At 48.3% G+C, this 13,668-nt stretch overlaps 1 protein-coding gene across 1 annotated transcript in view; it reads left to right on the plus strand.

Annotated features, from left to right (window-relative positions):
* The window catches only part of PITPNA (phosphatidylinositol transfer protein alpha), a 35,669-nt gene extending 22,100 nt beyond the window's left edge, over positions 1 to 13,569 (plus strand). Inside the window, exons 10-12 of the mRNA XM_025280896.3 lie at positions 88 to 210; positions 9,970 to 10,038; positions 10,996 to 13,569. Of these exons, the coding sequence (XP_025136681.1) occupies positions 88 to 210; positions 9,970 to 10,014 (168 nt within the window). The 3' untranslated portion in view covers positions 10,015 to 10,038; positions 10,996 to 13,569. The remainder of the gene's footprint in view (positions 1 to 87; positions 211 to 9,969; positions 10,039 to 10,995) is intronic.
* Positions 13,570 to 13,668: the final 99 nt, after the last annotated feature.

Here is a 13,668-nt window from a genome sequence, read left to right on the forward strand (position 1 = left end):
TGGGTGCTGGCGTGGAGGGCGTGGGCAAGAGGGCTGCCGCAGCGGCCCACACCTTCCGGTTCTAACTTGGGTCCCTCCTTTTTATAGCAAGAGAGGCGTCTGTTTACAAACTTCCACCGGCAGCTGTTCTGTTGGCTGGACAAGTGGGTCGACCTGACGATGGACGACATTCGAAGGATGGAAGACGAGACGAAGAGACAGCTGGATGAGGTACGTGGGAGGCCCGAGGAGACTCCGGGGCTGTCCGCTAGGAGACTGTCGTGCCGGGGCAGCTCACTAAGGGCACCGTCCTGTGGTTCTAGGAACATGTCAGCGTCCACTGTGGGTAAGGTCTAATGCCAGGCGATATGGGAACTACAAGGAAGAAAGCAGCCTGTGCTCTTGAACTTGCAGTCTAGTCGAGGTCTTGGCATATCCAGAGAGACAGATATGGCGGGCTGTGCTGAATGCCAAGTGAGTAATGCAGTTGCCGCAACGGTCCTCCAAAGCCGGGTGGGGAGCCGTGCTGGGCTGCAGAGGCGGAGGTGGCCCCGGGAGGCGGAGGCAGGCTGGGCTGGTCCACGAATAGCATGCACATAACCCACAGAGGACAGTGGCGGAACACACACCGCAACCCCTTTTTAACAGTGTTAGAGCTATTTTAGAGTTTGGAGCCTTTGCCCCCGCCTTTTTTTTTTTTTCTTTCTGGCTTGGCATGGTTCCCAGAAGGATAGCTATCTGCTGCTCCATGGGAGCCTGAAGACCTAGCACCCCTCTTGCCTCCTTTGAGGAATTTGGGGCTGCTTGCCTGCAAGACTCCCTCTGAGGAGACTGTTAGTAGATAGCACTCAGGTGCCCACCAGTGTGAGGCATCATTTGGAGGGCTTCTCCAGGTCTCGGCCCATCTCCTGTGGTTCTCAAACCCCTGTGAGGGGGTGCCGCTGTTTCCCCACACTCAGGTGAGGAGGTAGAGGCGCTGAGAGTTCAAGGCCGGGCCCAGGGTCACACAGCCTGCAGGTGACACAGTCAAGGGAGGAGGAGCCGTAGCAACTCAGTCACTCGGCCGCTTCTCCTCCCTCTACATGCCATCGGGGTCTCCCTCCTGCCTCTTGGGGCTAAAAATGAGGCAGGAAGCTCTGTTTCATAGGAATTGCCATCCATCTCTCCCTCCTTGCCCTGGGAGGGTTGGCACGGAGCCTGGGTGTCTGCCAGGCAGAGCTTTGCACAGCCGTGCCTGGCTCTCTGGCGGGCCCTCAGGTGAGACGCAGGCCCAGGTCCAAGGTACCCCCCACTACACTGGTGTTCCCGCTGCGCTGTGCTGGTCTTGGTGGAAAGTGGGCCCACGTGTTCTTCCTTGGAGGGGGAGCCTCGTGGGGAATGGATTCTACCCTCCAGGATGACACTTCCGGGCTGACTCACTGGTTGCAGCGGTTTGCTGAGTGAGTTCCTGTTGAAGGCAGATGTTTAAGTTATTCATTCAGCTACAGTTCCAGGGAAGTGGCAGGATTTTGGACACAAGTCCTGCTTCTGCTAAAGATCTTCAGGAAGCGGTAGGTTTTAATGTCCAGAGCTCTGGCGATTCTAACAGTGTAAGAGAGAAGCCTTGAATCTTGTGGTCACCTGAGTCCTGACCAAAAAAAAAAGAAACAAGTTACCAAATGGAGGAACAGGGACAGAGCCTCTGAGGTTTTAGTCTGCAGCGCCAGTTGCCTGTTGCTGCCAAGCAGGCCAGCATACCCCAGGGTCATGGAAACGTTGGCCAACAGCCAACGTTTAAAAACTCTTGGGATCTAAAGAGTATAAGACTCTTGGGGTTGAATTCTGGGCAGGCTGTCCAGGGGATCTGCTGAGCTGCCTCCCTCAGGTCCGCAGCTCGCGGGCACTCGTCCTCAGAGTTCTCCTTCAGTCCCCGGCCCTCGTCTTTGTTTCTCCATTCTGTGCATAATTGTGCCAAAAGTTTGGATGATCTGTATTGTCCAAGATAACTGCAGATGCAGAAATCCCTCCTCGGAACTGGACTTGTTTAAACAGTTGGCGGTGGGAAAGCAAGCAGAGCCACGGGGGCGTGCTCTGGCCCCGTTGGCGGCGTGGAGCCTGGTGCTGACTGCGCTTCCGGCTCACGTGTCGCTCTCCTTTCTTAGTTTTCCTCTTTCTAAAAATGCTTCTATCACAGTTTTATTTTCAGAGGGTTTTTTTTTTTCCATTTTTAAAAAAGCCACTTCACTGAGGTCTGACATACAGAGAGCCGCCCCTGTTGAACGTGCACATCTTGCGGAGTTTGCAGATAAACAGACGGCCGTGAAACTGTTGCCGCAGTCAGTACCGTCAGCCCAGTATTTTCATAGGCTTGAACTCAGGTAGTATCCCACACTTAGGAGGAAGACACTGGCTTCTTCTGCCCTATCCCCAAGGTTGCGGCCCCAGAAGTAGCCCCTTGCAATCCTTTTTTTTTTGAATTTTTTGTGTTGGGGTATACATACATTAGCTCAGTCATGTCGAACTCTGCGACTACATGGACTGTATCCCGCCAGCCTCTCCTGTCTATGGAATTTTCCAGGCAAAAATACTGGAGTAGGTTGCCATTTCCTTCTCTAGTATTGGGGTACAGCCAGTTAATACATACTGTGATAACTTCAGGTGAACAGTGAAGGGACTCAGCCATACATATACATATATATCTGAACCCTGTCCTCTCCTCTGGTTTTCATCTCTTCCGTGGATACTTTGCTGGTTTTCTTAGGAAGTTAGTAAACGCGCCCCTCGTTGTTAGCTTAGTTTGTGTCTGTATCATTAAGTTGTGTCTTTGAGTCTCACGGTGGTGGGTGGTTGGGCTGGTTGCCACAATATCAGTAGCTGAGGCTGGTTCATTCTCATTCATTTTGCTCCCACTCGATAGACACTTTAATCTGAAGATCTCTTCAGTTCTGGAAAATGTTTCTGTGTCCCCTGTTTCATGATTTTCTCCCTTCTGTCCCCTTTGTTCTCTTTCTGGAATTTTCTGTTGTTGTTGTTAGAAGTTGGACATCATGAATTGACCTTCTGATTTTCTTATTTTTTGTCTCCTTTTTTGTATGCTTTCTAGGAGAGGTTTTCTGATGTTAACTTTTGTCTCCTCTATTGAATTTAAGACATTCTTAAGCACTTCTTGTTCTGTTCTTGGCATCAGTTTCCTTTTCTGAAGCATGGGGTTTGGTTCTTGCGTTTGGTTTTGAGGTCTCTCTTCCCCCTGAACATTGTTTCCACTGAGCTCCTCTTCCCGTTGGACTTTGTGTTTCCTCTTAGGGGCTTCCCTCCAATGACGGGGTCCTGGGCTGTCCATTCACAGTGAAGAGTGAAGCTCCAAAAAGTGGATGAAGCTCTCTGAATCAATTGTTGTTATTGTTCAGTCGCTCGGTTGTGTCTAACTCTTTGCGACCCCAAGGACTGCAGCACGCCAGGCCTTCCTGTCCCTCACCATCTCCCAGAGTTCACCCAAGTTCTGAATCAGTGGCTGGGCTTACTGAAGGGTAGTCAGATGGTTCCACTGGGACTTCCCACTTCAGGCTCCTGAGTCTGTTTTTCTCGGGCTGCCCATTTTGCTTCAAGACGACACCCCAGCCTTTTTTCATGGGGCTGGTCAAGGCCAGCATCTTGGGAGCTGATCTAGGGAAAGGTCCTGGGGGCAGACTGAGAACCAGGGGAGTGAACACCAGGACACGCCAGAGCCATACTCTTCTTTATTTCCACTTGCAAAGAAGTCACCCGTTTCTCACCCCAGCCGCACTCCCTCCACGTAGAGGCGCCTGGTGCTGCTGGTTGCCAAGCTTCTGGAGAACCTGCGGCAGTAGTGGGTCCGCTCCCTCTCAGCTGCCCTCCTCACCCGCAGCTCCTGCTGCTCTGCAGATTAGTCACTGCTCCTCCGTCCTCCTCTCGTCTTCCAGAATGCTGTTTCCATCTCTTACCTGCTGTTGTCTCCTCCTCTGTTCTTGTTGTCTTTGTAGTTTTCCATCTTTCCATCTTTTTTTCTTTCTTTTTTTTAATTCCTTTACTGTCATCATGCTAAGCTTTGGAGGAGAAATAGCAGTAAATGCTTGTACTGCATCCAGCCTGCCATGATTAACTGCAAGTTTGTGATAGAAATTATGACTGTTATTCTTTAAACCAAGGCATAGCAGTCTGGTGTGAGTGGGTTGTTTTGTGAGTTACAAGAGGTCACTATAAGGCCACAGTCACCCCTGCCATAACTCTTGTCCTCTGGGAGGTGAACCCGCCATTCTTGGATGAGGCTCAAGGATTTGAGAAACAAGGGATCAAGAGATTAGGCCTTTGCCCTAAAAACAAAAATGTCAGGAAATGTGTGCCTGTGAGGGAGCAGTGGCTCTCCCTCTCTCCCCTCCCTCCTCTCCTGTCCTGTTCTTAAGAAATGCATAACCTCAAAAGTGGAAGACAGTACCTTAAAGGTCATTTAGTCTAAATATGTGGCCAGTGCTCAAGTCTTCTCTGCCCTTTCCCCTTAGCTTGTGCTTGAGCACCTCCTGTAATGGGGAACTCCGTGTCTTATGAACATGGAAGTCATAAACATATGTATCTATCCATATTTTTTAATTGAAGTATATAGTTGATTTGCAATAAGTTGCTTTTCTGTGGCTTACGGGATCTTAGTTCCCTGTCCAGGGATTGAACCCAGGGCCACGGCAATGAGAGTACCAAGTCCTAACCACTGGACTGCCAAGGAATTCCCGCACAGTAACATACTTTATTATTAATAGAAGCTGACATTTATGAGGTCTTCCATGTGCCTGTCACGTGTGGTAAGCTGACATCTGACACGCCCTGTCACGACATCCTCTCGGCTACCTGTGCCCTGGGTATTCTTTGCAGAGAAGTTAAGGATACCTTCTAGTTCAGAGAGCAGGTACCTCCTGGACCTTGGTCATTAACTCGAGATAATGAGATAGGGAGAAGAGGACTCATTTTAAAAATTGTAAAAAAAAACAAAAACAAAAACTTGTTTCCCTGTTTACAGGACTCTGTAGAACATTTGCTGAAAAACAGCAAAGAACACATGATGGAAGATCCTGCAGCATTTTCGTCCTCGTCTTCCCCCATGGGTCTTCCTCTCTCTTTGGCTCCTCTGATCCCTCCATTGCCCATCCCTTCTGGACTTTGTACTTTGGGATGGAGCTCAGAGGCTTCGTGGCACTCTTTGCTCTGTGGGCTCACTTGGCGGGCTTGTCTCTGAGCGTCTCTGTAGACAATCTCCCTTTCCATTTGCTTGAGTCTGAATGTGCCTGTCTCTTTCTCATCACTTTAGTATGGATGAAGAGGGCCTTTGCTCCGTCCTTTGGCTTTTTGACTGATGATTCACCATTACTTCTAGATTTTAAGTCTTAAACACTGGACCTATTACCTATCAATTACCTAAACATCCCTGTGCAATGAAGTGCCTGGCATGATACTACATCCCAGAGTTCCCTGTTTGGGATTGTGATAGACAAGGGTCTTCAGATTAAAACATTCAGTGCCTGGTTCTTGTGCTGGGCTGTGGAAGATTGTATCTGAGATTCCCGTAGTGCCTGCAGAGGGCAGAGCGAGTTCTTCTGAGGCCGAGGGATCCCTGTCTTCTGAGGCTGATGCTGTCCTTGGAGTCTTAATTCCCTCCACCCTGCCCAGCAGCGATTGACCCCAGAGCAGACCACCTGAAACATTGACCAGCATCTTGAAATAGGGGAGCAGCTTTATTTTCTTTATAAATATTTAAATTTTTTGATATTAAGGTAATGTATAAGCATTAAACAGTTTTTAGGAAAGTAAAAAAATAGAAAAAAATCACTTGTAGTCTATTTAAAAACAACCACTGTAAACGTTTTAAGAATTCTTAGACACTTGGTTCTGATGGTGCTGCACGAGCCTGGGTGGTCCTCTCACTCTTCTCTAAACCCTCTAACAGCATTCAAACCAGGAGAAAAGTCCCTCCACATGCACGTTTCTCACGTAGCTGCATCTTGCTCTGTACTCTCTGGCCCGTGTTGGATTTTCCTTCATGTTGTTTGCAGGTTTTCATTGTTTATAAATAATGCCATGATGAGAAATTTCTATGCACTCCATTGTTTGGGTAATTAGGATTATTTACTTAGAATAAATTCCTACAAGTAGAATTAGAGGATTTAACATTCTTGTTACTTATTGCCAGATTTCTCCCCCAAAAGGCTGAACCTGTTTATTGAGTAGGTTTCTAAAGAAGTCCAGTCCCGCATTTGCCTTGTATTTATGTGCTTTCAGAACAGGTTTGTGGTTACTATTCAGTGTCATAAATGATTTTTTTTTACTGGCTTAATTTTTTACTTAATTTTTGTTGGAGTATAATTGCTTCACAGTGTTGTGTTAGTCTCTGCTGTACAGCAGAGTAAATCGGCTGTATGTACATATATCCCCTCTTTTTTAGATTTCCTTCTAGCTTAATTTTTTTACTGAATTTTTTATTTTGAGATGATTGTGAGATTCACATGCAGGGGTAAGAAATAAAACAGAGAGGAGATCTGTTTCTCCCAGTGACTACATCTTACAAAATGATAGTATGATATCACACCCAGGAAATTGACACTGATACTTTTACAAGTTCCTTTAAGTCAAAGGTTGTATTTCATACTTACAGGAAAAGCAATTTTCAAAAGATGCAGAAAAATTTTTTAAAAAAGAAGAAGAAGACCAAATAAATAAATAAAAATAAGTAGATGAATTAAAGTCCCTTTCTTCCAGCCCCTGGCCTCATTGCCTAGAGCAAAGCCCTGCTAAAAAGAAATCATCCAGGACCGGAGCTTCTGTTTTTGTGTTCCTCGACTGTATGTGCATAGATAGCCGGTGATGGCTTGATCCGAGGAACACTATAAACATTAGATAAAATCTCTCGTTTTAGGCCCCTGGAAACAGGAAATAAGCATTCTTAGAACATTTCATTGTAAGAATGAAATAATGCATTTTTATTTCGGTGCACCCTCTGTGGGGGGACCTTGTCTTTGAGAGTAAAGGAAGCTATCGTGTTTCCTGATAGGAAGTTGCATCTTATTTCAAGCAATAGGAGAACAGGACCTGTCTTTGCGTTAGTAAATGCAAGCCAGGCAGTGAGCTCTCAGGGTCTATAGGTATCTGCTTGAGACCCAAAGAGCTTTGCTCCCATAATACTAAACCTTAGCCTCTTTGATTATTGAAAATGTACATGAATGGTCATTAGTGAGCAGCCATGTAATGAGTGCATTTCTGTCTTCTTTCACATTCATTTATTTGGCTGGCTGCGCTGGGTCTTAAGTTGTGGGCACTCCAGATCTTTAGTTGTGGCATGTGGGATCTAGCTTCCTGACCAAGGATCGAACCAGGCCCCCTGCATGGAGTCCTAGTCACTGCACCACCAGGGACATTCCCATTTTTGGTTTGGGGGGTGGGGTAGGAGGTTTTGTAATTATTTTGAAGGACTTTCTTTTTTGTTGTTGTTTTCTGAAAGAGTTTCAAACTTAATGAAGATGACAAGAATACAAAGGAAAGGGTAAGACAGCGTCCACCAGCGCACCCTCCTAGTCTCAGTCTGGCGCAGCCTCTGTTTTCTGGGAGTTCCATGACCTTGACATTCGTGGAGGTGATAGGCTAGTCATTTTGTAGACAGTGTTTCAGTTGGGGTTAGTCCAGTGCTTCTGCGCGATTAGATCCAGCATCTGTATTTCAGACCAAAAGGTCACAGGCTTGGTGTTCTTTTCCTTGTATTCTGCCTGTCCTTCTTGTCCAGTCCGGGTGAAGTTACCTTTGTTTACCTGGGTGTGGTCATCAGTCTTGGGGTGCTGCTGATCCCAGACCTCCTCGTAGGATGGCGTGGAGGGATTTTAACATCTGTAGCTATTTCTATCTCTCTCTGATGTATTATGTTCACACAAATACTTCCAATTCCAACCTCACATCACAAGGGTAACCTTCCGTCTTTTAAAAAATTTGACTCAAGAAAAATCTTGAGTTTGTTAAGCTCATAAAGTACTTTATTAATTACTATGGATAACCGAAGTTATAGGAGCAATACAAATTTAAAGCTACCATTCAGGAAAGTGAGTTTTGAGCAAAATCTACAGGGAAGAGGCATTCCAAGAGGGAGCTAAGAGCTGTCACTGCTGTGGCTTTGGGTTCAGTCCCTGCTCAGGGAACTAAGATCCCACAAGCGGCTCAGCACAGCCAAGGAAAGAAAAGGATTTTGAGAAAACTCGAGCCTGAAAGACCAAGCTACGAGTTTAGATATAATCACAGTAATCATTATCAGTAGGGAGTGACTATGGGAAACTCTGGGGAGGACCGGGAGGATGTTTTTCTCATGTTCAGGTTCCACGTGGGCTCAGTGATTTATAATAGTTAGGGGGCGGTAAACAATGGTCATGGGTTTGAAATGTGGCAGGAAGTATATTCAAAGGTGTTTCCCAGTGGGAAGCTACTACTGATGAGATAGAGTCTCTGAATAATGTGGCTGAAAGTCTAGTGAATAAAGCACAACTGAGGAGGCTGTAGCTTAAACGTGCAGCTTCTTGAGTGTTACGTGCACACATGGCATGTTTGCTGTGCTATTTAGAACAAAGACATAACAGGACTGATAACATGTACAGCGTTCCAAGCACTCCTCTGTGCTAAGTACTCGCCCTGAATATCTTAATCTTCATTACAACCCCATGACATATGTAGTGTCTATTATTATCTCTATTTTTACTATTACAGAAATTGAGGCTTAGAGAGCAGTGAAGTAACTTGTTCAAGGTCACAATTTAGTGATGAAGCCAGAATGTGATCCAGGCAGTCTGATTCCAGCGCCTATGCTCTGAGGGGCTCAAAAGTTGTTGAATGAGTAAAGATTGAACCTGGTGCAGAAAATTCATGGACAGTGAAGACATGTCTAATGGGAAGTTATAATAGACATGTTATAGACATGCTGCAATTAGAATCTATTTTCAAGTTGGAAAGGATTTGAGAGCAATCGCCAGCACGGTGTTCCCAGCAAGAAGTTGTGTCCACTGCTGTTGAAAGGTGCAGGGGACAGGGACCACTCAGTGCTCCCAGAGAAGACCCTGTCCTGTTCTCCAGCAGCCTCGCACTTCTGCCAAGCTGAGCTCTGCCACCTGCACTCTCCATCCCTGTGCCCACTTGGCTGACTGGGCAGACTGGCCAAAGCCTCTTTTTTTTTTTTTGGCCATGTCACACAGCATGTGGGGTCCTCCCCAACCAGGGATGGAACCTGCGTGCGCACGCGCACACACACACACACACACACACACACACATACACACACACCTGCCCTGGAAACATGCAAGTCCCAGGTGAAGCCTCTAAGCAGAGCCCAGGAAAGGGAATTGCTGTTCCCTCTGCCTGAAATGTTTCCTGCTGTGCCCCCACCCCCACCCCCTACCCCCCACCACCGCCCCTGAGTACCCACAGGATTTCCTGCCTCACTTCCTTCAGGTCTCTGCTTAGACATCACTTATCAGAGAGGCCTTCCCCAGGCAGCTCATAAAACAGCACCTCCCCTGAGCCATTCTCCATCCCAGCAACCTGCAGCCCCATCTGACGTGGACTAGTTTCTCTGTCTTCCCTTTACTTTGTCCCAGAATGTAAGCTCCCTGAGGAGAAACTTGGTCTGTTTTGGTTCATGGCTGAATCTTCAGGCTGGGAACTGTGCCTTGCCAAAAAAAAGATGCTTCATAAATATTTGTTGAATTAATGAAAGAAAGAGAGGAGCTTAAGAACTAAACCCCAACACTGAGACGCAGGGGAAAGAACTAGAAATCATGGCTGGTGGGACCAGTGACAGAGCTATAAATTGTGTGGCATTGGCCCTGTGTACACAGAATTCAGTTCTTCTGATTTGCTTCGTGCACAAAATACATGCTCTACCCTATCCGCTGGCAGGCTTGAGGAGGAGGAATTTGTGCCTGTGGCGGAGTTCCAGCAGCAGCAAACACCTTGCATTTCTCCTGTTTTCTTCTGTTGCAGATGAGACAAAAGGACCCAGTGAAAGGCATGACGGCGGATGACTAAAGCCACTCCTCCCCCTCCTGCACCGTATGTACCAAGTTTCTCACTGAGCGCATCACAGACGCCAAAATCAGTCATCAGTCTGGGTCCTCGCCTCTTCCCTCATCCTGCCCTCTAGTTGTAATGATGGTTGTGGTGACAGAGAGCTCTCGGGCTTCCACTGAAGGAGATGAGGGCTTTCAAGACATTTCAGGGATCCATGTGATTGGATACAGACCCACTAGAGACAGGGGCAGGGGGTGGGACGTGGGGCTGGAAGGGGGCAGCGGATGAGAATCAGAGCTTATCTGCACCTAATTACTCTTCCTCCCGTGAGGGCAGCCATTTCAAGTGGAAGCTGGTCTTCTGGTTGCTCCTTTACCCCCTGGACCAGAGCCGTTCCCTGCCCCACCCTTGGAAAATTCGCTGCCCAGACAGCTTTTCCTAGTGGTCCTCGTTGGGTCTGGTGCTTCATTTCCTTCCTCTCTGTACCCTCTGATCCCAGACTGTTCCCATCGGAGACAGCACCTTTCAGGTACTGGGAGAGTATTTCTGCCCAGGCCATAGGACCAGGTTGGGATGTCCCTTGTTGCACATGGTCATCCCTTCCCAGGATCCTTCCGTCAGCTCCCAGAGCCTCTAGACTTGCTCTTCCTCCAGCAGCTCAGAGGGGCTTAGGCACGGAACGAAAGGCCTGGCCCTGCTCCCCATCTGGCTCTGAGAAAAAATAACGTTATCCAATAAAACCTGGCAGCCTAGCACTGGGGGGCCCGGGACTCAGCCGCTGTGCCACGAACCTCTGCTTGCGTTTCCTGCCCCGCACGCTTGAGGAGACCTTCTGGGAGATGAAAGGGTAGGACAGGATGGGTGGTGGCGACGCCAGCTTCTTGTCCCCACTGGGACCTCAGTCCCCTCCCTCTTCACCCCCCGCCCCGCCTGGCGTACTTCCTCCTTTTGAAGTTCCCCCGTCCATGATTTAGTGTTTCTGTTTTCTTTCTCTTCCAGTTTTGCAAGCCAGTGGTCAACAGGAAGGCCCAGCAGCTCCACGCTCCCGAGTGACAGGCCATCTCCGGACGCAGCCTTCTGTGCCCATTCTTCAGGCAACTCTGACCCCTTACCGTAGCTAATTCTAGATGCCCTTTACTGTTGTGAACAAATAGACCGTCTGGTATTATGCAGCCCGTGTGAGCGGGAACCTGCCCCTCTGAGATGTGTGGCGTTGTAGGCGGCTGTATTTACAGCGCCTCCCTCTTCAACCATTGTGTTCTTGACCCATTTCTGTGTGCCCTGCCCACCCCACTTTATTTCCAAGTGACATTTTTAGTCTTTGAAAATAGCTACCTTTTGTGATGTGGTGATTTAAACGATTTACTTTGTTTTCAACCTTGGGATAAACTGAAGTGTTTGGCTTCCTGGGCAGGTCTTTGCAATTTTGAGTGCTCACAGGGGGAGAGGGGATGAGGCAGAAATAGATTTGTTTCCCCCCCAGTTGCACAGAACATCAGTGTGGCTTCGTAACTCTGATCTCTGCTCCCAGGAACCCACTGTTAAGAGTGCTCTAGGCACCATGGAAGTACCCAAGGCCCAGCCAGTCTGTTTTGAAAATTAAACAACAGATAACCCCTGCTCCAGTCATCGCATCGCTGGTCACTCGTCTTAGAAATACCTATGGCTCCTTGGCCCTCCTGTTGCCTACTCTGTCTAAATCTCTGCAGAGCCTGTAATATGCCCGGGTCAACTCTTCCTGGAGGGGACTGTCCCACGTGGCCCTTAGAATTGAGTCTGCCCCATATATACCTAATAGTGTGCCCACCCCCCAGCTCCCACCATCCCCAGGAGCTCTGTGTCCACACTCTTCTTCCCTTTTGGGCTGGTGCTGCCACTCAGCAATAACCCCCTCCTCTCTGTGCTTTCTTAGATTCCTGTCCTCTGTCTGAGGCTGGTCAGGACACAAGGGGTCTTGATCTTTTCATGCTGCACAAAACAAGCATGCAAAAAGCTTTTTCCCAGAACACGTTCCCCCCTCCTCTCCAGTGGCTGGAAAGGATCAAGAGCTCAGCTTGTCCTGCCCCCATGCAGAGTTCTGCCCTGGACAATCAAGAGCCAGGAGTGATCGCAGTGGCGAATTCTACCAAAGTTGGCTGGTGTGAAAGCCCAGGCCTGCGGGGGAGCAGAGGCTGCTGAGGGCTTCCTACTCGCCTGTGACTTGGCAGCGCTGGAGTACGCCTTCCCAGTGGGAGAATCTGTGAGATAGCCGTGGTGTCACTTGACATCTCCCAAGCCTCGTGAAGTTTGTTGGCCGAGTGTGCAGTGACTCAAGCTAACGAGAGACCAAATCTCTGTTAGGGGAGCAAGAAGCAGAATGGGATGATCTGTCCTTAGGTTTTTGTCAGTTTGTTTTGCCTTACTGATTTCTAAGTGCAATAAGGGAGTGTCACGCCTGGGACTTCCTGATGGCTGCTTCCCTGTGGCCCCCCTGGGGCAAGGCAGGGGGGACAGGTTCAGCGTGGTTAGCTCCTGCCTTCACTAAGTCCCCTCTGGGACCACGAGATACCCCAACACACCTTCCTTTTAGTGTCCGCACCTTGTGGGGTCTATAGTAATGGATCTGGGGCAATTCATTTGGTTATTAGCAGCCCAACTGCTGGTCGCATTTGACAGGGAAGGTTGAAGTGGCATTCCTACTGGAGAAAAATGTAAATGTTTTCCTACAAGTTCTGTAATAGCTGTAATTATATTTGTGCTTAAAGCTTTCCCTTCTTTCATTCATCAACTAAGTGAAGTCCAGATGTGCGTTAGCCTGGGAGAAACAAGCAGTGATAATGGAAGCAGACGATTGTTTACGTGGTTTGAGAGTCAGCAGATGTTGGTCTCCTTCCTTCAGTTCTTCTCTGAGATTCATACATATCACTCCAACTTGGGGAGCAGCGGGGCTTGCTCTTTGTGGGCCTTTTCTCTAGCTCCACCCGCCTCCACCTGTTGCCCCAGTTCAGCATCCATGTGAGCTGATTCAGAGGTCAGCTGGATCTGGGGCTCCAGTCCACATCAGCGTAAGGAGGGATGAGCCTGGTCTGTTCTGTCCCTGTGGAGAGTGTCGCTGCTGGGCAATGATACCTTTTAAGTACCTCCCTTCCCTTCTTACTTACCCTGCCCGAACTGACTAGCATTCAGAGGGGCTTAGGATGCAAGGCTTAGCTCCAAGGGTAGTCTTTGAGGATGTGCCATGCCCCTTCAGACCAGCTGCTTCAATCAGATTTCCAGGGCCGCAGTCCCAGTTGGAAGCAGCGGTGCCTCTGGGGGAGGAGGGGTGCTGGGCTCTGGCCTTCTCGCGGAGAGGCGTAGGGGACAGGGTCAGTATTGTGGGCACGTGTATATCTTCCCCAATTCTCTTACAGTCCCTGCTGGGACTCCCTTACTTATTTTGGTTGGTTCCTAGTGCTACTTCTTTTACAAAATACACTTTGTAGACCTGATTAGATTACCTTGTTTATTTAATGTGAGTTTGTGCCTTTTTGTCTCAATCTTCCAATACTGGTATATTGGGGGAAAAAAAAGCAGTCTAATAAAATCCTAGACAGAGCTGTCTGGAGTCCAGCTTATTGGTGATGTTCTCATGTCCATTTTACAACTTAGATATCCTCAAACTCTTGCTGACATCCCCCATTTTACCAGGGAAGG

This window comes from Bubalus bubalis, chromosome 3 (genome assembly GCF_019923935.1).
Source record: "Bubalus bubalis isolate 160015118507 breed Murrah chromosome 3, NDDB_SH_1, whole genome shotgun sequence".
NCBI lineage: Eukaryota > Metazoa > Chordata > Mammalia > Artiodactyla > Bovidae > Bubalus > Bubalus bubalis.